The 25,763-nt window shown below is 30.3% G+C and overlaps 1 protein-coding gene across 3 annotated transcripts in view; it reads left to right on the top strand.

Annotated features, from left to right (window-relative positions):
- Positions 1-25,763, top strand: part of LOC107452816 (apoptosis-resistant E3 ubiquitin protein ligase 1) — a 70,681-nt gene that overhangs the window by 21,712 nt on the left and 23,206 nt on the right. For 2 of the 3 annotated variants that reach the window (XM_016069401.4, XM_071184963.1), the window contains exons 4-6: positions 20,734-20,936; positions 22,941-23,155; positions 25,522-25,759. In XM_016069401.4, the coding sequence (XP_015924887.2) occupies positions 20,734-20,936; positions 22,941-23,155; positions 25,522-25,759 (656 nt within the window). Of the gene's footprint in view, positions 1-19,268; positions 19,644-20,733; positions 20,937-22,940; positions 23,156-25,521; positions 25,760-25,763 lie in introns of those variants that run through there. The other variant, XM_071184964.1, reaches the window with a different exon arrangement.

Genomic DNA, 25,763 nt, shown 5'->3' on the forward strand with positions numbered 1-25,763 from the left:
TATTGAATGAGAGGACCAAATGAACTTGATTACTGATTAATCTTCCTTTGTTTAATGTTTAAATTGAAAAGTCAAACAATATTAACAAAACATTATACTTTTAAAAACAAATATTCTGTAGTATATTTAATTATCAATATGTTATTAGTTCTATGTTTATTTTACCTCTTAAATATTGTTCAGATAAAATTGTGACATAATTTGAGTAAAAGGGTTTTGGACAGGACGGGTGGATTAATCCCTTCTGTCCTAAACCTTGCCAACCCTGGTTTGAAGCCAATCGTTTTTTAAGTTCCATCAGTTGTATATACGAATAAGATTTCTTTTAATGTGGTAAATTGATCTTTTTGTTTGATATTTTTATACATGTTTTACGTCTTGAATTTTGATCCTTTTTATTTTATTTCATCTGAAATATCTATCTCCTAAAAGTTCAATGGATTATTCATGTATTTAATAAGTGTTCTATATATATTTCATATGAACATGTTTTAGAATAGTATAGCGCCAGATAAAGATTCTATGTATATAATAACGATTTAAAGCTACGTTCTTAGCTGCCTTGAAACTTGTATTTAATTTTTGAAATCGTCACAGAAGTAAGGATTATATTTTGGAGGATAAGATTATAATTTAATTGCATTAAAATAATCAAAGATTTTTTTTCCGACTTTGTTTAATTTGCATTACGTTCATAGAACGTAAGTCATTTTTTATTACATCTGACTGAAACGTAGAATGTGTCAAAAAGTAACGATAATACTTTTATACATATTTTACTTTTAAAGGGTATACTCATTAATTTGAAAATTGTATTTAATTTTCTTATTATTACCTTCACAGAAATAAGAATTATAAATTCACATCGAAATATAAATATTTAAAATTTTCGAAATAATTTTCGAGCAATATTATTTGCATTACTTTCATAAAATATGAGCCCATTTTTGACTACTTATAACTGAAAAGTGGAATATATTCTTTAAAATAAATAAAAAAAGTATAGATAAACTAATTTTTTAAAAAATAATCCCTTAAGGCCTGGTTTCTTAGGAACTTGCTTGAAACGAACGTTTACCTCTGGTTGGTCAATTTATGAGCTTGATAGCATACGTCATCGAACGCTCAGCTTGAACGACAACTGCCGTCCAAATCAACTGCAGTTGAATTATAACGTGACGTTAACAACTGAAGCAATAGCGGACAACAACCAACAACAGAGCATTGAAATCAGCCAAGATTTTAACATTAAACATAGCTTCTTTTTCCTCTTCTTCTTCATTTAACTAAGCTATAATGTGTTTTTTTCTTGAACAAAGTCATTATTTGTTCTTTAAAGCACTGGTCGACAATCGCAAAATTAATACAAATTCAAAATAAATATTTGTTTACGTTATTAACGCATGCGCAATGCTAGATAATGTCTGTGTTGGACCAACTGCTCACGCTGAGCTAACAAAACGGTATTTTTATGGCGTCAAAATTATATCAACTTAACGCTGACGCCCAGATAAGACGCTTAAGAAACCAGGCCTTGAGCTGACAAACCAGTATTTTGTTGGCGCGAGCGGTGCGTCAACGTCCCGCTGACGCCCAGATAAGGCGTTTGTCCTAAGAAACCAGGCCTTTACATTAACTCTAAAAAGACTGAACATAACTGTGTACTTAGAAAGCTTTAAGGTGCCCATGTCGACCTTCCCAGATAGTTGTGTGTAGATCAATAACGCATTGAAAATCATAAAATATACTCATTATAGACTTGATCATCGGAATTCAGTGTTATTTTATTATACGTATACATTAGTTTCTTTAATTATTGAGTTTCGTTTTTTTCTATAAGTAATAATTATAGGTATGGTAAAATACTCTTGTTTTATTATAGAAACTAGGGTATCTCATATATACTATAAAGGGTACCTTATGCCCAAAACTATTTGAGATTATGGGATACAGGATGCCTACCAAAATACATAAGGGGTCTCTCAGACCCTTCCCGACATTCTAGGTATAAAGTTCTACGTATGTATACGTTTTTATAAAGAGCTAACACGTGACTGATTAAATAATCACTTAGATTAGATTAATTTATGAAAAGTCAATAATACTTAAAACTTTAGGTGAGTTGTTTTTTGAATTACAGAGCAACAAAAAACGAGACTGGCCACATTACCCCTATCCGTGTTTTTAGTATAAATATCTACTTTAAAATGTCATTCCAGTTGGTACATGACGTACATTTTTACGCAATAGATTCCAAACAAAATACGTATATGTATTTCAAGAAAAAGAAAAAATATAATAAATTAGTAGATGAATGATTCAGAATTTCTTTTTCAACAAAAAAAAAAAAAGGGAATATAGATAAGCCTTTAATGGAGTGTGGTAAAGTGTGCTTGTGGACAGAAGAAAACTTCTTTTTTTGCCACAAATGGAAATACACACTTCGTATCCATGGTGATTTCCTAGAAACCGTTCTAGCCCATAAACAAAAGATACAAATGATAAAATTGCTATCCCATTAATATTATAATAATGTTTCTTTAAAAAGCTTTACAAGAAACGATAGTCATAACAATCGTGGAATAATGAAAGCGGTATAGTTGCATTTAAATTGAAAATAATTGGATTGTTCATATGCGCATGATTTATAACTAAATAACACAAGATAATTATAATTTAGGTAGCATTTGGCGTTATACTTTTCGAAAAAATATGTATAAAAACCAGGGCTCGAAAAACAGCCCGTTCGGCCGTCCTCGGCGGTCAAAAATTCCCCGCGGACAACAAATTTCTCGAATCCGACGTCCGCGCGGACGACCATTTTCCCGTTAATGTTCGTGATACATTTTCAATTTTTGCTATCTTACAAGTGGCTTTTCAGCAATGAACTTACAAAAAACACAGTACGTACTGGTCTTAAACAAGAAGCGTTAAATGCAACTATGAACATCTACCTAAAAGGAAAACCTCATTCAGATTTCTGTGCAGAAACCTTTGTAAATCATTGACTTGATTGTGGAACTGGCAAACGTCATATTTGATTTATTTAAAAAACTTAGTACCCTCGGATAAATTGACATTCCAGATAACTTGACCTTTGTCATTTAAATTATTTATATAATTTTAAAAATAAATTATAATTATCATAAAAGAAATAAATTACTTCATAAAAGAAATACTAGGTTACTATTAGTAACCTAGTATTTCTTTTATTACTGTATAATGTAATCCTAGTAACTACTAATTCATTATACAATTCATATAAATGTTTGTAATAAATAAGAGAAAATCATATTTTTATTTATTTAGAATCTACGGGTTAGTTTCAAAGGAGGACAGGTACATGATTGAGCAAGCCGTCCTCGGGGACGGGTAAAATTTCTGAGTTTTTTCGAGCCCTGATAAAAACTATAATGAATAAGGCTTTAAATCCCCTTATTAAGAAATTCTGTTATCAGTATTACTAAAACAATAAAAATATCCTAATAATGTATCGATGATACGTTTTTACTATAGTGCACAAAATAAAAAACGTTAAACAGTAAAACGTAACACATAACATCAAAACGTAAAAATGTTATATAACTTTTAATCTTCTGATCGGATTTTTTGGTACTAAGATGCTCTTTTCCTGGTTTGATGATCCTTCCTAAAATTTGTTAATTGATTGCTGCTAACACTAATTTACTAAATCAGACGCATTCTGAATAAACATGTAATTTTTTTCGACAATTTGAATTTTTAACCCGAATGATAAAAAGGAGAGTAAAGTCCCTAAGTGAAAAATTTAATCTCAACAGTTAAGCCAAGAAACTTATCGAAAGTAAAACTTTTTAATCTAAAAATAGTTCCGGGCAAAAGAATTACTATTTAACTTCACGATAATTGAAATAAATTGAAATTGCTTGATTTAACAATTAGACATCTTAAAAATAATATGAAATAACGTTTTGTTTTTATATGAGCTGCTATCTAAAAAATATAACATCATTAATTTAGATATCTCAATTTATGGTCTATTAATGCAAGGCTCCTAGTTGTCTTGATTTATAAAAAATTATACATCCTCAAAACAATATGAAATAATATTTTGATTCGGTTGATATGGGTTTACTGTCTAAAAAAATAGAACTTCATTATTTCAGATAAAATAATTTATGATATCTTTATTCAGGGTTCATGTTTGTCCTGATTTATAAAAAGTTATACATCTTCAAAACAATATGAAATAATAAATTTTGGGTTGCTATCTAAAAAATGCAACTTCATTAACCCTTTGCTGTCGTATTAAGTTAATATATAGGTGTCATGCTGGTCAGAATTATTTTTCGTTGAACGAACGGTAATTCTGACCAGCTTTTCGTTGAATTCTTTTTTAAACTTTAGATATATGTTACACAATAATGTGTTTTAATTTTATGTAAAAATTATATTTCATAGTTCTCCATCGTGTGGTATCTTTCAAAGCAGTCTCCAATATGAAGCCCTTTTTTTCGAAAACATGTGTTGCAAAAACAATTAGTTCGGCGTCTTCCGCCTTTAATTTTTCTGTTTGGACATGCAGAACAATCTTTACATTTACACAGTGCCGCAATATATGTAGTTTGCCATTAAGCTGTATCTAACTGTGGTGGCTGAGAGCAGACATACGACTGGAACGATAAAAGAGCTTTAGGACTGAGAGTAGACATACGACCACAAGGGTTAATTTAGATATCATAATTTATGATCCCGTAATTCAGAGTTCGAATTTGCCCTGGTTTTTCCTGATAAAAAATATTTTGATCTGATTTTTAGTTTTTTTCCTCATATTTCTGATTTTTGTGTGTCCAGAATAACCCATTTTTTTCCGAATATACATGCGGATTTTAAAATAATAAATTTGAAGATTGGGAAGGTTTAGACTTTAGATCAAATGTCTTTTTATTTTGATTAATAATGGTAGCATAAAATCACAAAATTCGATAGTGTTAACTTAGAAACAGTTTTCGAATTGTAGACGTGGTTCATGGATATATCCTTACCCTCAGGATTCAATGTTTCAAATTTTATGTAAATTTTGACTTTTCCTGAAAAAGGAACTCAATTAACAATATAACTACCTAATTTTTATGATAATGAATTCCTTCATCAGAAGCTTATTTATTGTTTTCGACAAATGTAAAAACTAATCTCATAAGTTGTAGTTTCACAAATATTAATTCGTCTCGTTCATTTAGTAAAAATGACCGATTCTAATCTACAATACAGTAATTGTACCATAGAGTTTTAAAATTGTGATTTGAGTATTATCCGCCATATATTACTATATATCCGCAATTATATTAAGTTAAATAGCATATTCAATTTGTTTTCGCTTCGAGATAATTGAAATCCTACTATAAAATAATTTGATTAACAATTTTTAAATATCAGTATGAAAGAATATTAACTAATTGAAATTCGTTTTTTTTTTAATGCAGCAGTACTATAAAATTCTTTATATATTTATTTATCTTAATCTATTATGAATTGTTGAGTGCGCCACTGACAAAATTATTCTGGAAATCCCTGAAATTTAACTGCTCAAAACTAAGCAATTCTGAAATTAAAATAGTATATTTTGTTGTGTTTTTTTAAATTTGTTTCGAGATATATTGTCGAGAGATATAGCAAAATTGCCACACACAAAAATACTAATATACCCAAATTTTTAATCCAACTTTTAATTTCTGGCGATATTTTTTGGAGCATTATTATACGTATGAAATAAAATTGATATTATGCCGGTATGTAAAAAAAAATTTCCTTAACGAAATCAAGCTTGAGACTGTCAAATAAAAACAAATAACTGTAATAATGAAGAAAATAAATTTTCAATCATGAAAATAGAATTTGAGCTGCTTTTTAAGCTATATTCGAATATTAAGGCTGCCAAATAAAAGCAAATAACTGTAATAATAAAACAAATAAATTTTCATTCACGGAAATGAAGTTTGAGTTTAAGCTATACTCGTATATTAAGACTGTCAAATAAAAGCTAATAACTGTAATAATGAAGCAAGTAAATTTTTATTCATGAAAATCAAGTTTGAGTTTAAGTGCTATACTCGAATATTAAGGTTGTCAAATAAAAGCAAATAGCTGCAAGCAATCGCTACTTGTACTCCAGGCTTAATTATCAAAATCGTTTCCAGAAATGACTAACCCTTTCTGTATAAGACATGAAAGACTCATAAACCAATTTAAAAATATACATGGAGAACGTGGGGCATTTTGAGAACACTCAGTTTTCTAAGAATAAAAACATGTTAAGAGTTGAGATGCCATCTACCCTTTATTTTAAGTAATGAATTACAATTTTTGACTTATTGTGTTAGTTCGAATGAAATTGTTAAAATTGTATGAAAACTTTAAGTAATCTAAAATCCTTTTGTGATTTAATTCATTCACATTGTTACGTTTCTGGTTTATCTTAAGTTTTTCTTATTTTCTTTCGTTTCGGAGAAGTAGTGCGTGAGACTCCTGCAAAAGTGAAACTGGAATAACATAATGATGAAATTATTCATAATCCGTTTTCTTCGTAAACGGGTTGTTTTTATTTCTGCTTTAACTTCCAAGTTGTTAGCAGCACAAATGAGAATCAAAAACGAACGAGTGTCGTAAAATGAGAAAAATGTTACTTGTGGTTATGATACATTATGCGCTTTAGTGTTGGTGCTGTATTTTGTTGTTTTGAAATCAAGAACTCTGTTTTGTGTATTGAGCACAGGTATTGAGGGCTTGAAGTGTTAAAAAGTGTTTTTAGTGTTGATCAAGGCCGTACTCAAGGGGGGGGGGCAGGGCTAAATTGCTGAGGGTGCAGTCAAAATTGCTAACAAAAAATTTAATCCTTTTTAATAATTTTTTTAAAAGATAAATGGAGAATATTCCTTTATAAAAACTACAATTTTGAATAAAGGCTCTTAGAAAATTCTACAAAATATTAAAATAAGACTATAGTGCGGCTTTCAGGAGAACTCCTCCAGACAGCCGTCTCGCGTCTTGGCGGGTACTATGGTTACGAGGAAGGGTCACTTTGAGTAGGGGTGTGGGATGAATAGTTTTGTCTTAATCTTAGCGTAGGTCATCATGAGTAAACTAATCGACACTTGCTTTCCTCAATTTCACTCCCATTAGACATATGCTCTCGCTTGTTACCATAGCAGCAGACTGCCCCAGACTTTCAGTCTGGAGTTCTCCTCAAAGCCACACAATATTTGTGTTTTGAGGAAGGAGTCTGTAAAAACGAAGTTCGGCTTCGGTGTTGATGTGGAAATACTCGTATATCACGATGCTCGACATTTAACACTTGGATTCTGAGTATTCAGAAGTTCTTGGTTGATACAGATACTTTATTTAAATTTTGTATTATGTCAATTAAAATTGTATAGTTATGGAAAAAAAGTTTATATACTTTACAAATTAAAAAAAATAGCAAATTGTTAAAAATGATCCGTGAAATTATCCGTACCGTTTTTTACGTGAAATTATCTTGAAAGTAAACGAACTTCATAAAACAGTGTGCTCAATGAGTACTCAAATAGCAAAATTAATGTTAAGGGGTCCGAATTTTCAACCTGAACTATTGACACTATATTTTCCAGAATGCCACTACCTTCCATATTTTGATGATAAAAAATCCAAATCTTCCGTAGAAAAACACAAGCATGTTTACTCAAAGAAAATACGTTTTCATGTCGGATTTTGTAACTAAATTAATAGTTGGTACTAATAAATTAGCATGTTAGGTCAACCCTTTGAGTCAATATGATCGATACTTAGTACGTGATCATTGGAACAGAACACGAAATTTCAATTCTGAAATACTAGCCAGGCGAAAGTTTTTCCTCGCCACTATTTTCCCTAAAAAAATATGCAATTTTCAAAATGTTAACAGGTTTTGTGAAAAGAACTTTTTGGCGTTTAAAATCATAAAATAATGTAACAAATTAAAAACTGAAACACATTAATTGGTAAAAACATTGAAATTAGTTTTAAAAAAGTTTCAATAAGTTCATTAATTCCAATGTTATCCACACATCATTAAAATACAAAAAATATTCGAAAATTAAGACGTCGGAAATGTTCCCATACTTTTAATACTTCATATTTGTATACCGCTACTTTTCGACTTACGATATAGATCAATTTCAGGCCTACCATTAAACTGTTGCCAGGGGAGGGGGTCAATTTAGAGAAATTTTTAGCAAATCATCCTGTGTCGGAATTCTAATTATGTGCGTTGAGTTGTGGACTAATTTTTCTTGTCTATGTTGAGTCATTTTGTGAAATTTAAATTGCAAAAAGCTTGAGGGAAAAAAAGTTACTACAAAACATATTAGGTTAGGTTAACACAGCAGTTCTCAAATGAGTTTTCGTGGAGCACTAAAGGTTCTGAGAAAGTTAAATAAGTTTAAAAAGTTGTTTTTTTTAAAAAAGCATTTTTGAAACCTGTAAATACTTTTAATTCCAATTAATTATCCATTTGTTAGTTAATATTTCGGTTGCCATTACGAAATTATTTAAAGTAAAGTGGTAATAAAAAAAATGGAATTTTTTTTTTTTTGAAGAAAATATAACTTTTCTATCTTCTCTGTTGTATAAATTACAAAAAAGACTGGCTTTAAAGAAATAAGCTTACTTCCTAACAACCATTTTTAACATTTTTTGCGGTTATTTCTTTCATTTTCAGCTTATGTATATACAGCAAAAACAAACTCATAACTACACTAGATTCATCTCCAGGACTGCAAATTCAACTGTCAGACATAAAACATAATTTAAGATCATTAATGATAAAACAATGAAAAAATTACATTTCTCTTATTTAAATATTTTCAAAAAAGTAGTATTTTACTTGTTAATACGTTCACATTTGTTTTTATATCATTTGCTTATAAAGCCAGGATTCCGGGGAAAGATGGTTGGTTGACTGTTTAGGGTACCGCAGCCGAAAAGAATTGGGAACCACTGGGTTAATAGCCGTCTTGCCCATCAAAGGATTCCCCGTGCACATGCCTTTACTATATAATCATGCTGTAAAAATCTTAAGTGTGAGCAAAATTAAGTATAACATAAATTATAAAATAACGAGGGCGATGCTTTGATATAAATAAATTAGATTAAAAAAAGCGTTTAAAAATCACAAATAGTAAAATTTCTATTAAAACCTAATAAATGCAAGTGATCCTGCTCCTTATCCTACTGATGAAAGTGTGCTAATGTGTCACCGAAACTTGTATAAATTTTGTGATTTTTAAACATTGTTTTTAATCAAATAACATTAAATGTTATATCGCTATTTTGTATTTGTGTATGTGTAGGTATATTATGGGGTGCTAAAACTTTTGTGTTGGCATCGATTAAAAATTATCATTTTGAAGTAAAAGAAATATTCCTTCATTTATTTATTTTCCTCTCTTTGCGATAAACAACTGTAAATACTATTTAGAGAATACAGAATCCGAATTAAAATAACAGTTGACCATAGAGAATCTAGATTTTTTCAGAACCATTCCCTTGCTGTTCAAAAAAAAAAATTGAACCTTCAGAAGTAATTAAGCATAAAATGGAGAGAAGAACGTAATATTTTCAAAACCAGTTGTGCATGAAATGACATTTTGTGATTAAAGCTTAGTTTAGTTTATAGAGGAAGGAACCACGCGGAACGGGGGCTTTAGCTCCCTAACTTTTTCTAAAAAAAAAAAAGGAGATACAGCCCCTTCTAAAATTAAAATTTGACACTCAATATTCATGTAATTTAATTTACAACTAAAAAAAATAGAAAATTTTGAGTCTATTGGGAGGGCATATCCCATACTAGGGAACATCTGCCAGTTGTACTTACGCTTCTTCAGGCAATCATGTGTAACGCCACTATATGTCAAATAAAGCCCTTTTTGTTCCATACCCTACTTTAAGCTTTATATTCATTTCTGCGCCATTATTCTTTTACCATCGTTTAAGTACAAAATAATGTACATCATATTCAAATTTCATGTCAATCGGATGATTTCTTGTAGAGTTATGACAAAAAACGCACTTGTTGCTTAAGTTTTGCACACCAGTGTATATATACACTCTATAACAAAAAAAAATCGACGCACATGGAAGAAGTTGTTCGATTGAAACGAAAATTGGTGGATAGGAAGACAATGTACAGAATAGTAAATGATTAAAATTTCAGAACAATTGAATATTTTATTGCAAAGTTACGGTAACAAGTTCAATAAGGTGTTGACCCGCCTCTGGCCTAGATAAAAGCTGCCACAAGGCGTGGCATAGACCGATAAAGCTCTCGGATGGTCTCTTGCGGTATTTCCTGCCCAATTCGATCCAATTGTCGAACGAGGTCATCAACATTCCGTGCCAGATGCAATCGCCTTCCCATCATATCCAAGACATGATCGATGGGAGAGAGATCTGGTGATCTGGCAGGCCAAGGAAGAGTTTGACAAACTTGCAGACAGTCCATAGCAACACGTGCCGTATGTGATCTGGCAATGTCCTGCTGAAAAACCAGCCCAGGGCCCTGCAAAAGGAACGGTAGCAAACCAGGTCTTACGATGTCGTCGACGTACCACTGTGCAGTAAGTGTACCTCTAATGACGACTAAAGGGGTCCGGCTGTCAAAGAAAATGGCACCCCAGACCATAATGCCTTGTTGCAATAGTGAAGGCAGGATCCACCCTCTGCCCTGTGCGTCTCCAAACACGTCTTCGATGATCGTCAGGACACAGTTGGAAGCGGGATTCGTCGCTAAAGACTATACGTCCCCAAGTCGGCATCAGTCCAGCCATATCTGTTCAGAACATTCGTGCATACGAAATTTCAAAGCAATCGGATTATTGCTTCGTGGTGCGTCGATTTTTTTGTTATAGAGTATATATNGTTAAATATTTGCATATTCCGCCATGGGAGAACGCAGCGAGACATCTCGGGATGCGATTGGAGTCTCTGACTGAGATCGGAGCATGCACGGGTGCCCGCATGAGCAGGAAAGAGCAGATGCTCTTATCAAAAGCGGCGTCCAAATGATGCGACAGTCCGTATGAGGACAGGATGGTGTTCGCTTTGCAAAATTCGACGATTGAGGAACAGCGAGGTGTTATCCGATTTCCTCGAGCACAGAAAAACCATCAACTCCGATGTATACTGTGAGACACTCTGACGCCTCCGCAGGTCCATCAGGAACAAAAGACCGGGGCTGCTCACGGAGGGTGTGGTTCTGCTCCATGATAACGCCCGTCCACACGTCTCCAGAGTCACACACATGGAACTGGCCAAGTCCAAGTGGGAGACGTTGGACCATCCGCTCTACAGTGCGGACATGTCGCCCTGCGATTTCCATGTGTTTGGTCCACTGAAGAAACGCCTGAAAGGGAAGCTCTTCAACTCGGACTACGTACTCAAGGATGCTGTGAATTACTGGGTCTCGTCACGGCCACAGGAATTCAGGGAACAAGGAATCCTGCGGCTTGTTCATCAGTGGGATGAATAAAGTGTACATTTGTACCCACCATGTCGTTTCGTACCTTTTCATTTGATCACCCCTTGTATATATATACAGCGATAGAAAAGAGTCCCCTCCCTCCATTCTTGAGATTCTTCCTCAGTTACTGTATAGAAGTCAGCAAAATGTCAAGTAGTACGAAAAAATCTTTAATGCTATTGGATGCTCAAAATTAGTTTGTGGTATTCATAAAGAATTTTTTTCGTTGGTAAAAAGTATCTAACAATGAGAAACAGTTTTAGACCTGTATCATTATATGCTATATAGAAAAACGAAACATTTTGTGTATGTATTGCACTCGTGAAGTGCCAGTAAATGAAACATAATTGTCTAAAAATTATAAATTTTTTCAAACATTTTTACATTTTATACTATAAATAATGATATATATAATGAAAAATATTAATTGAAGTTTGGAGGAGGTTGTTGGTTACTTATAAAATTTTTTAGCCACGTATTTTTCCGAATTGGATTTGCACATGGCAAAAATATAAATTTCGAAAATAAAAATATTTAGTGTTCATCATAATTACTTTAAATGGTATTAAACTAAGCGGGATAAAAAAAAAATCTATAAAAAACCGAAGTAAAAAAAAGTTGAGAAGGATTAGAGATTGGTTGGAACTGTATTTGTATACAGAACATAATTAAGCAAAATTTTATACATGATTCTAATTCTACTTTTTTGAAGAAATTTTTTTAAATTCCTAATGGACTATTTTATATATTGTAAAGGGAAAATGATTCGACTTAAATATTTAGAAAGAGTGGCTGTAAGCTAAGAATCTGGTGCATGTCTGTCAGCAAAGTGAAGAAAAAAAATATGTGATTCTTTTTCTTAACTTTTCAATGTTTTTTTTTTCCCCTAAACTTCTTTTTTTATTAATGAAAAATAGTGAATCATTGTTTCCGCTTTTAACTGTATAACTCTAAAAATGTCTAAAACCTTATTTTATTTCAATGCGATTTTAAAAAAATTAAAAGTAAGTGGTATCATATATATAATTAAAATGTAGAAAGTTTTTTTTTTTATAATAATATATAAATCGTGTATTAGATTTGACCTTAAGGAAATTTAATAACTTTTTCAAGCCATAATTTATTTTCTTCATGAAGCTGTCATTTTTTTTATTACTGAAGTAAATTGATTTTAATTGTAATTCAAATCACTAAAATCTGCTTAGATATCATGCAACTGCAAAATTGATTTCACATCGAAACTCAATGTTTTGTGATGAAAATTGACTTAATAAAAACATAATAATAATAATTGAATATTAGTCAAACCCACATTAAGTATGTTCTCAAAACAACCCTAGCAACAGTTACACCTTGGTTGAGCTCAAAATTGGCTCAATATCTGTCTTATATGAACATGCTCCAAAGGATTAATAGTGGGATGTCTAGATTTTTTTAATATTGGCTCTATGCAGTGTCAAGATAGAGCTTATTATGACTGAATAATGATTAGAAAATATCGGGTCAGAATCGGACAATTCTATATAGGGCCCATATCGGAAAAATGTAGTCCCTTTGAACCCTTATTGAGCTAAGATTCGTGAATATTGGTGCATTGAGGGCCCAGGTTATTTCGCTGCTAGGGGAGTTGAATGCATTTCAATTTATGCCTAGTTTAGCTAAATCACGAAGATGATTTTGCTTTCATTATTTGAAAGTCTGTTTAAATGACAATAACAATTCGTTTGCTTTTGAAGTGAGAATTATAGCTATAAATAAATAATGAATTTTTTAAAATAAAAAAAAACGTAATTATTCGCGAATTTAAGGGGGGGGGGAACTTGCAAAAAAGTAGTTTTTTTTTAAGTGGGTGCACCCGTACAAACCTGAGTGTGGTTTTTCCGGTCCGGGCCCACTTTGGCAAACCTTGCTATCGTGCCGTAGGATTTAAAAAAAAAAAAAAAAATTACTAGTAGATAGTCTAAAATGCCCCAAAAAATGCTTGCGCAAATCACCCCAAAACGTATGCCACTCCAAACATGAACCCCCCGCCCTTTTAAACACAATTTAAAAGGATCGTTCGTTGAGAAATTGTAAAAATTGGCGGACAAAATCTTAATGAGAAAATTTTATTGATACAATTCGCAAATACATTAAGTGTTGAAATAAGAAAGATTGCTTTAGCTTGTAACCTAATGGTATAACTGCGACATGTTTTGACTTGGAAAGAAAGTGTTTTTACAAATACTTTAGGATTAATAATAAAAAGTCTATTTTCAATTAAAATATGGTCCCGCAGTGGACTGATCGTTAAGACACGGTTCCCAGCAGATCACCGAAGTCAAGCATCACTGGCTACGGTCAGTGTGCGGGTGGGTGACCACTTGGATCAGTCTGCGTAGGGACAGAGGGTGTGCGGTATTGGTCCTCGTTAAACTGTGCTACCGTAAAGTGCTCGACTTCGCGTGCAGGTCGTTGGACTACCGAAGCGGGGGTGCCATGCCCTCTGCAGAGGATCAAAATTGTGATGGCATGTCTTCGGATCATCCTCAGGGATGTTTCCCAGACAGTCGCCAATAGCCCATTGTGCAGCTCTAGTGCGTCGTAAATTAACAACAACAGCATCTAATTTAAAACGCAGGGTGTTCCGTAAATACCGCCTTTAAGACTACGTTAAACCCCGAAAGAAACTTTTAATGTAAAATTCTGTTTCACCTCCATTGGTATTTAAAAATTCAAAGTTTAGAGAAAAGTGAGTTCAGTTAAACCTAGTGTAAACCATGAAGTTTCAAATGCTGAAAAGAGGTTTTTAAAACATTCAACTGCGAGCACGAATGCTTCACCACAGCTTAATCCTGAATTATCCTGTCATAATTTATTTGTACTTTGACATGTTGAAAAAAATTTTTTTTCAACATGTCAAATCAATACCTCTGGGGGTACTGATCCAGGAGTTTCCTTGTCTTCTGGATTGGTTCAAAATTACAAGGCTACGGAGTTGAACATCAGTAGTCGTAAACCCAAAATTGAGTCGGCTGTTCAACGACGGATATAAAATAAAATTTCTATTGCCTTGGGGGTTCCAATCAAATACTTGTTTTACTTAAATTTTTACGTAGAAACAAGACCAATCCATTTTCATTTATATTTTTTAATTTCCAGTTCAATTGGTTTCTGTTTTGCTTTTCTAAAAATTTCTGCGTTACAAATTTTATGGAATCACTTGATACGTAAGATTCTTCTAAAACTGTTGTTAATAAATTCTTGAAGGTTTTTGTTTTGTTATTTATTTGTTATTTTTATTGCAGTGTCCAGTGTTGCCAGAACTTAAGATTAAAAAGTAGCGAATGGGAGCTCCAAAAGTAGCGGATTCGAACATTTTGTAGCCCAAAAATAAATCATATATATATATATATATTAACAAAATTAATATCACAGCATAAATAAAGTGTAAAGTTTGCCATGTTTTGAGTGCTCTAATTTATTTGGCTTTATTTCTGTAAAACAGCGCCGTTTGCCAGAAAACACTAAAATTATAATAACATTGGATAGCTCGTTTTTTTCAAGCTTTTTTATGTGTAAAAATCAGTCGGAACTGTCTTCGATATTTTAATGTTGGTGCGGTCTTTGAGCTGCATAAGAATACTAAGAGGTTTCGACCTCAGCTCGCTTCGTTCCCCAACCTCAAGAACCTTAATTACTCGCACATAAAAATGTTCTCACTAGCTAATTTTTTTTTAATAAAAATTATCTCGCGTTTCGAGGAAATTAAAAATAAGACCTAACTAGGACCCAATCTCCAACAAGAAATTCAGAAAAGTTCAACTTCATGGGCCTACATCTGTGTGTATTTAAAAATAAAAGGCAAAAAATCTTTTTTTGATAAGCAAAATAATTTATTTAATCATTTCTGCTCTGAAGTTCGAAACAATACAAAGTACAAACATTCAGCTCGCAGATGAGAAATATGACTTTGCTTTTCTTTGTAACAGCATCAATAATTGTTTCAAACTCGATTGAGAATAGTTTTGATAGTAATTTAGTGAACAAATGAATATTTTGATTTGGACCACGTATGAAACAGTATTTTAAAGCGTCTACGAAGCAACAAATATTTTTAACTAATTTTTTTTTCATTTATAGTAGCCGTAACATCTGTTGTAAAGTTAAAAAAAAAAAAATGATAAAAAGATAGATTTGCACTAAATGCTCGTAAATATTTTCTTTTCTCGCAGCTCGCCTTAGTTGCTGTGCTTACTTTACTTGCACAGTGAAACCTGTTAAGTTGACCATCTCTATAAGTTAATCACCTATCTAAGATTTTGATGATCAAGTGCAAAACTGGTAAAAACAATTTATTATCATTTTTATAAGATGACTTCTCTTATAAAACCATCAAATTGTAGTTCCACTTCTGATCAGTTTACGATAGTTTCACTGTAGTAGCTTTAATAATTTTCTAAACTCCTTTTATAACACGCAGCATATACATTACCGTGTTTATCATTTAAAGTAATTATCTTTCCTAGTTATTTTGCAATTACTATAAATGTTTCGAAAGGTTTAAAATGTTGACATTTTCGAATTAAAAAAATTGTCGTTATTCAGTTTTCCTGATCCCTAAGTGCATTATGTTTCAATTAACTTAGTCATTTTTATTCATAATTTCATTGTTATAGTTAATTATTATTTGAAATTTCATAGTATATATTTTTGTTTTAAAAACAAAATCCATCTTTTGCGTTTCATCGTCATCATTGGGTGGGCCTTGGCCTTCTATGAAATATTTCTTCATGTCGTTCTCCTTGATGCCAATTCTGATTATCATTTGCGTTTGGTAATACGAATTTTATTTTAATATGATAACTATCCAAAACTTAATTTTTATTTGTTTCATTTATTTATTGCATATTTGGCAAAATGAGGTGAAAAATAATAACTGTAACCATAGCAATACATATTATAGCTTCCTTTAAAAAAAAATAATTTCATCATTTACAACGGGCAAATCTAAGCTCTAGAGCAGGGATGGGCAAACTTTTTTGGTCGAGGGCCAAAAATCGAGAAAAAAAATGTTTGGTGGGACAAATAAAACTTTCAAAATTTAAAAAAAAAAGCGATATACAAGTTTTAATTTAAATATTTAGTGAGATGAATGAAATTGCGATTTCGTTTTTAAAAGTTCCTTATATTAAGGTTCGAAGCGAGATGTGCCTATTTTACGGAACAAGGCTAAATGCTTTTCTGTTAGTCCACTTCTGAAATGATTCTTTCTAAGGTTCAAAGTTGAAAACTCTTGTTCACATATATAAGATTAAGCAAACATAGAGCTGATTTTCTGGGCATGAAATATTAAATTTTGGAAACTAGCTTTTGGTAATGATTTGTAAAACTTTGGCATATTTAGAAACAACTGCTTCAGATGATTGTTAGATTGTCCGCTCGTTGGATCTTAAAATGCGTAGTCTGCCAAATGTGAAGTACAATTTACCTATATTAGATTCCTCGAGAAAGACAAACGCTAGTTAGAGCCAATCTAAGACTATTCTATGAAGAACTTCTGCTTTCAACATTTTACCAATTGAAGCTGTCTGTGCTAACTATTTCCATCAATTTATGTTTTGTAGAACAAAAATAGAGAAAGTAAAAAGGTCATCAGTACTTTGTTAAAAAAGGAAAAACAGAAATAATTTTAAATAGTTGACAAGAAAATGGATGTATATTGTTTATGTATATTGCCACTGATCGGCAAATTAAAATTATATCCGCGGGCCGGATAAAACCTTCCGGCGGGCCACAGTTGGCCCGCGGGCCGTAGTTTGCCCATCCCTGCTCTAGAGAGATATAAAAATTTTCCTATTTTTCGTGCAACTGTGAATAGATCGTGATTTACAAAAGTGAAATGAATTCACTAAAAAGCATTTAACAGTACGATATTTTTTGGAAACTCATTGTCATTCACAACAACTATTTTCATTCATCAGGTAAAATGACTTTGGATTTAATTTTTCTGAGTTTCAAAGCGAGTAACGTGATTTTTTTTCTCCAGAAGATAAACGATTAATAATAGTTGGAGTTAAAAAACATTTTCCCCATCATACTCTCCGTGCATTTTTCCATATATATCTTTGCGATTTCCCGAGTCTACGATTTGAAACATAAACATGGAAAGATTATAGACTCCATCAGTAAAACATATCAAGAATCCAAAACTGAAGCGAGAACGTTTTCAACAACAACAACAAAAATGTCCTTTTTAAAAATGGTAAAGAAGCTGCAAACTTTCAGAATCATTTTATAATGGGAAGGGAAAAAATTAAAAAATATATATATATTTCAGTAAGGAAAAAAAGTAGCGCATATTTAAGATTTGTAGCGTTCGAAAAATAATAAGTAGCCCAAAAAGTAGCAAGTAGCGAAAATTCAATTTTCAGTAGCGGGGACTTTTAAAAGTAGCCCAATCCGCTACTTGTAGCCCAATCTGGCAACACTGGCAGTGTCATGTCTTAGATCCATAGAGTAGGACAGATTTGACATTAGTATTAAAAATTCTAATTTCTGTTAAATTTTTTACATTTTTGCTTTTCCAAAATTTATTGAGAATAGTGTAACTGAGTTGGGCTTTATATAATCTATTTAGTATATCTCCATCAGTTCCTTCTTTGTTGTTAATTGCACTTCCAAGATATGTAAAACTCTTTTACCTCCTATAGCATGGTGCGTCGTGTTGTTAAAACGTGCTTAAAGGTGCTTATTTTCGTATTTTAAAAGCCCTTAAAGGTGCTTTTTTCATGAGGTGTTTTTAAAAAGTGCTTAATTTTCCCTTTCCTTAATTTTTGTCGATTTTCCCTGTGTGTTATGCAAATGCGAAGTTTTCACATAGTTCTATTCAACTTTTTAATAATTCATTCATCCACAATCCATTCCGACGGTCCGTAACGTATGATACACCAATCATGTTGCATGTTTGATGAAATACTTGGGAGTCCGCACGTGCGTCTACTGAGATTCTTGCACTCTCATGTGCAACTCTGCTTCATTTTGCGAGATATTCTAAATTTCAGGCTTCATTTTCCACCCTCTGATATCGAACCAAAAAATCTCTTGATCATTCTTATATGGCTAATGTAATCAAGAAAGGAGTTCTTTTTTAGAAACTAATTATTTTATCATGATCATGTAAAATCTTTGAAAATTATTTTGCCTTTTGTTAATGTATATAGTGCTTAATATATTTTTTGAGTGCTTGAAAAGTACTTAAAAGGTGCTTATTTTTTGTTAAAAGATTTGGCTACGCACCCTGTCTAGGAAAAACTTTTATTGGCAAAACTTACCAATAAACATTTTTTTTTTTTTTTTTTTTAAGAAATTGTTGAAAATGAGATAACAAAAAGATTCTTTTTTTATGACTTGCTAAATTTTTTTATTAATTTATAAAGAAAATAAATCATGTTGTTTTTGATTTAGTTAGAACATTCTTTATGTTGTTTTTAAATCATTTTATTTTTATAACTCGGAAATAATTTATGTAAAAAAGGGTTAACTAGGCAAAAACAAGACCATTATATTTCCTAACATGCGCTGTGCTATTCAATTCTAAAAAAAAATATTTCAGCCAACTTTAATCTCGTGATTTCTGGTTGCTTAACCATTGATCTACGTTCCATTGAGTGAGCGCTGTTGGAAAATGGATCTAATAATGAATTTTTATGAGACGCCAGAAAAAGAGATGTGAAGCCAAACGTCGTTTCTAAGCCAACGTGTCCGTATCGATTTTGAGATATTCTCCATTGCAGCTGCTCCAACTGGACTCATGTAAACATTGCGGAATCTATTCATTCCTCATAGGGGGTCCCTTTTTAGAATATTTTCTAGAACCCAATTAGTATTTATTTTCATTTAATAGGCGCCCTTTAATTTTGCTTTTTAATCTTACCTTCTTTATTTTAAAATAGAAGAAGGTTATTTTCTTTTGAAATAGAGTTGTGATTATTTTTTTTTAATAGAAAGAGCCTGGATTAAATCGAACCATCACATGATCATATTATTTAGCAGGATTAAGAAAATTTCTGTTTAAAATATTAAATTTTATATTTGTGAAAGATTCTGCTTCAAAAAAAAATTAAATCAATAAAAATAGTGGTGCAAAGAAGTAAGTGTCATTATAACATTTGTTGTTATTTTAATGGATATCTTATTGTTTTATTTCATTTAATTTTAAAAAATTTAATTTTGATGGATATCTTATTGTTTTATTTAATAAAGAATTTTTTTTTTGAAAGATGATTAGTTTTTTGTTAATTTTATCTTACTTATGTGTTGTTTTATTTATATCTTAATTACTTAATAAATAACTGTAGTATAATAGAAATTTTTAAAAATAGTAAAAATCTCAATTGAAAACTTGTATTTTCTCTTTGTGAATGATTTTACTTAGAAAAATAATTAATAAAAATACTAGTTTAATATAGTAAGTTGTTATTTTAATAGAGGTCTCATTATTATTTTTTTCGTTTGTTTATTTCTGTTTCTTTTTCAAAAGAAATAAGCAGTATTTTTGTTAGATAATTTTTACTTTATGTTATTATTTAAATTATATTTATTTTATTTTATTTTAACAAAAAACTGTAGTGTAATAGGCGTTTTTAAAAATTAATTAATTGTAAAAAAAATCTCAATTTTTAATTTTAATAGCCTTTTGTTGATAAAAATCATAGTTAAATTATTTTAATGGATAATTTAAAATAATTAATTATTGCTTCGCTTTCATTTCATTAGTTGTTTTATTATTTAACAACAACAAAAAACAGTAGAAAATAAAAAATTTTAAGAATTAATTAACTGTAAAACTCGCAATTTAAAATTTAAATTTTCTCTTCGTGAATTATTCTATTTTGCAAAATGAATAAGAAAAATTATACTTTAAGAGAATAAGCTCATTATATATTTTTCATTATTTTTATGAATATAATTGTTGTTTTTTTTTATTTCATTTATTTTAAAAAATGAGTCTTTTATGAAATTTGAAACATATTTATTTATTTTTATTTATTTATTGAAAAAATACCTAATTGTTTTGAAACTTTTTTATGAACTACCTATTTTTAAAAGATACTTTTTTTTAGAAATTGTTTTCATTTATTGTTTTATTCATTAAAAAAAAAACACTTTAAGTAATGCCTACATTTTTTGAAGAATATTTTTTGTGGAAAATTTACAATGTTTATAATATTTTTTTTTAGATTTAATGCTCAAGGCATCAATAGTATCAAGCTTTTGCAGAATGTTGACATAACAGAATTAAAATACAGACTAAATAGTGCAGAATTCAACACATTCCTTAAAGCTAGTAGGACCCTTTCATTTTCACCTGATGAGATCGCACTTCTCAACAAAAAATTATGGCAAGAAATAGAGGAAAATGCAAACCGACCATGGACTACAGGTGATTTGTTTTACATTTTCATTCTTTATCATCTACTATTGCATTTTTGTATCAACACATATTTCAGGGCACTGTAAATTAGTGTGAAATATACTTGCTAATTTTAGCAGAAAGTATGAGATATTCTCACAGTTTGATCAAAACTTTGTTAAAATGAAATAGTTTAAATTAGTTAATTGTGTAATCGTTGCTTTATTTTGATGTCTGAAATTAAAGCTTTCTCTCTGTTTTTCATATATCATTATGATTCATATATTTTATCTCTTCATTTACTTATGCGCACTGAGAAAGTAAAGAAGGGAAATTTAACTCTCTGTATTATTGTATTAATATTAAATTATGGTAACTTTTTATAAAAATTTTAATTTAAAAAAACATTTAAATTATTTATTTTATTTATTTATTTTTGTTATCTTTAGGTTGTGAAATGCAAATAATAAATATGTACATATATGTATTATCATTTTCTCTGATTTCGTTAAAACAATTTTAACTTCTGTTTCATTAAGTTTAAATAATTTTAACTTCTGTTTCATTTCAACTTTTCTTATTTATACTTTAAATCCATATGACCTTAACTTATTTTGTCAAAAAGAGTAACAAATATTTTTACCATATTAAATACTGACTAATGAACGCATATAGGGCATGCAATACTTAAAAAAAGTTACATTTTTGTTTAATTGCAAATAATCAATCATATGTTTGAAAAACAAGTGAGTGGTTATTTAAAGCTTTCTCTTATAAATTCCCTTTTCCTAACATTTTTAGTTTCTAAATTTAATGTTTCCCTCTAATAATTTATTGTTATTATTATCATTATTTGTATTTGTCTGTTTATAATTCAACTAAATTTTTTTTTTTTCATATCACTAAACATTTTGTGTTAAATTAAGTTTAAACTTTATTAAATATTTTTTTTAATCTTGGTTGTTATTTTGATGTTTGAAACCTAATTAATATTTATTTCAGTTAATTTTAGGTGGTTAAAGAGTAATTTCTTGCCTAATTATTAAATAATTAAACTGATCATCTACATATTTTATTACTCATGTTTATATTATGCATTTATAATTCTTTTTTTTTTTCTGTAGTGTTACATTGTTTTATATCAATTTTAGCATTATTTCATGTTATTTTTTTTAAATATCATGAGTTTCAGAGCTTATAGATTTTCTTTTAGTAAGTTTTTAGATCATTCCTCTTATTTCACATTTAATGACCTAAAACTTTATAAACTATATATTTTTTCTTATATTGAGGAAGGGGTATGGAAAAAAATTGAATGTTATTGCTTTTATTGTTTGTTTTACATTTGGTAACCAAAAATTACTTGCTCCGGACAGCAAATATATATTTTAACGTGGTAGTTTATCAATTGTGATTCTTGGTTTAGAAAATTCAATTTAGTAGATTTTTATCCACCACTATTTATAAATAATTCGTAGGCTTATCTAATTCACCACTTTATTGTACTTATGTCATGCTATACCTTTTAAAAAGTAAGCAAAAATAGTCAAATATTTGCAAAATTTACTTTGTAGTTATTTACCGTTTTTATTATTATTATTTTGGCATGTCCGGAGCAGTTGGCATCTCTGCAAATGTAACAAACGCTGTGGAATAGCCTTTTAGTAAATTATGTTAGTTTTTTTAATGGAAAAAATTAGATTATGCAACAAGACTACATTTTGGATATGTTATATAACTAATTAGTATTATATAATTATTATTAATATTTTTTATTGCTCTAATTATTGTTTTGTGCTTAAAAAGGCGTGTTTTTTTTCTTCATTTGGATATCTTATGACTCTATTATTTCGTACTTATGAATCTTATGATTAATGGAATTTTTTTCCCTTTTTCTTGCATTGAACTTGCATTAAGTTAAGCTGAGTTATCTTACCTTTTTCTTTTACATAATAATACTTTGATTTAGATTTCAATACTTATAGAAAGTTTCTTGTAAAAAATGTGTTCATTGATAGCATTCTTTCTTTTCAGTTGGCACATTCATCTTGTCCCTTTGCATAGCTCTCTTTTCAGGCATGGTGTTGACCATGTCCCAGCCTAGATTAATCCATCCACAAGTGACATCTTCAAAGCTTGGATTCCTTTCATATGTAACTGGTAGATATCTTTCACCATCCAGCTGCAAAGTTGTCTTTGATTGGAAGGAACCTCAGTCTGTGGGAAATACTATGAGCTTCACTGTTAAAGTAATTCCTTTTCCCTGTTTTTTACCTCAAATCTCAATACGGTCTCAGAAATTTTACATGACCTCCCAGGCATATTAGTCTACAATAAAATACATGCCGAAATGAATTTTAAACAAACACCTTTCGAATACATATTAATAAAAACATATTAATGTTTGTTTTATGTTTTTCTGTCGAAAAAATTATATTAGCAAAATTATATCTGCATCAATACTTTTATTTTTATAAATCAGAAGTATTAATAAGAAGAAGTTTTAAACATGAATAAACATTGAGGAAGTATTATTGAATTAACAAATATGTATTACTATCAGAATTAAAGTATTCTCAGCAAATATACGCCCTTCAATATCAGAGGTGAGTGTATTCCGGAATTCCGCTATTTTCGTTCCATTTTCTGGGTCTGAAAATTGGAAGCTAAGCAAATGATTTTTCTTCGAATATCGTGAAATTCCGCGTTTCTCAAGACCATGAGTTCTCATACTTTGGTTTATCAAAAACATAATCCAACAAAATTCTGCTATCTAACATTTTAATTTTGAAACTTTCGCTAATTCCATTAACGAAACGCTTATGTGCATGCAATTTCTGCACGCCATTCTGAATATTTGAAACTGCCCTTTAATCCGCTATTATCGGGATTCTTATTCACATGAATATGTAACTTTGAAAAAACGATTCTTTTGTTTGCTTCCATATAGCAGTTTCAATTTTATTTAAATTGTTTTCTTATGCACAGCAATTGGAGTAAACATTCTTTTAATAAAAGTAAGCATGGTTAGAAGGAAAAAAAAGAATAAACTCATTTTGTTTTATGAATTATTATTTTTACATCATTAATTTCAATAATTTTAAATATTAAGTATAATGCATTTTCTTTTTTCCCTATTTATCTGCCTCAATTGGCATCTTGGCAATTTTTGTCGAAAATTTGAGGGACACTTAATCAGTGGTTAATGGTATTTCTAATTAAATATTTATATATCTGGCTGGGTATGTATGATGTTGTTTCTTGTGACACTTAGACAAACCAAGCATGTAAGTCTAATTAAGGCAGAAAAGTGACAAGAGTTTTAAGAGTTAAGTTTTTTGACAAGAGCATGGGTGAAAGTGTGACTTAACTCAGAACCTCCAATAGATGGCAACAGCTCCCATTCATGATGCCACTTCTAGATCTGAAGAGGGGGGAAATTTTCTCCAGATCCCTGTACCCATGGCACTACTCAGCGACTAACCAAAGGATTTTTGATTCCACAGATTTTACAAGCACATATATTGCATGTACTCGGTTTTGTTCTAATGATCGGTTTGTTAAGTTCTAGTACTCTTAAAGGATCAAGGATGTAACCTCAAATATTCTAATTAATTAGTGCAGACAATATTTTAAGTTACGAAATCAGACAAAAAAACGTTTTCTCTGAATAAACATACCTTATTTTCGATGGATTTGAATTTCTGATCTCCATGATTCTAGTAGTTTGGTCAGGAGAGCTGTCCAAAGTTTTGGAAGCCTTAATATTAATTTTATTTTTTACGACTTTCGCCATATCTCGCGAACTTTTTAAGCGAAGGGGAAAACTTTTGCACACATTTATAAATTTCGTTTATCCAAAGATAAGCAGATTTATGTATATATATAATCTTATCTATGCAAAAACTAATTTCTAATAAATTTTTATTATTTTATTTTATAATAGTCTTACATTTAATAGTCTTACTTAAAACATTTTGATTTGTAAGGTATACAAATTTTCATACCATTTTAAAGAATGTAATTTTCTATGGCAAAATACAAAATTTGAACGAAATTGATCATGTAGTTACTGTGAAATTGAATTTAAAAAAAGTTAATTTACATTTTTTAAAATTGTAAAAATTTGTATACCTTAAAATTCAAATTTTTTTTTACAATTATTAAATCAAAATAATTGTTAAAAAATATTTTTAATTTGTGGGATTATCTTTGGATAAACAGATTTTATAATTGTGTATAAAAAAATTTCAATTCGCTTCAAAATTTCTCGAGAGGTGACGAAGTACGCAAAAAGTAAAATTAATATTAAGGTGTTCAAACTTTGGATCGCTCTCCTGACCAAACTATTGGGACCATATTTCCCAGATTTCGGCCAGCCCATATTTTTGGAGTTTTAGAAATCCAGATCTACTTTTAAAAAAATTACTTTTGTGCAGAGAAAGTACGTTTTTGTGTCTGATTTTGTAATTTAAAATGTCTGCAGTAACTATTTATTATATTTGTGGTCTCCTCTCGAACCATTAAGATTGAGTCCTAGTATGTGAAAATCTGATCATTAAACCAATATTTATTCAAGGTGGCTTTGCACATATATTTTTTTATGTATTTCTAGTTTTATCAGAGAAATGGCCAAGCATATCCTATTTGTAATGAAGATAACATTCTCATCGAAGTTACTCAGGGAACATACAAGATAGCTTGTAGTATTGAATATGGTGGACCACAAATTTCAGATGCTAATAAGGCTAAAGTACATTTCACGGTGAGACGTTCTGGAGAATATCAAATTTGTGTCCTTATCTGTATGACCCACATTCGAGGAAGTCCTTTTAAAAAAGAGTTTATACCAGGTAT

The sequence above is a fragment of the Parasteatoda tepidariorum genome, chromosome 9 (assembly GCF_043381705.1).
Source record: "Parasteatoda tepidariorum isolate YZ-2023 chromosome 9, CAS_Ptep_4.0, whole genome shotgun sequence".
Taxonomy (NCBI): Eukaryota; Metazoa; Arthropoda; class Arachnida; order Araneae; family Theridiidae; genus Parasteatoda; species Parasteatoda tepidariorum.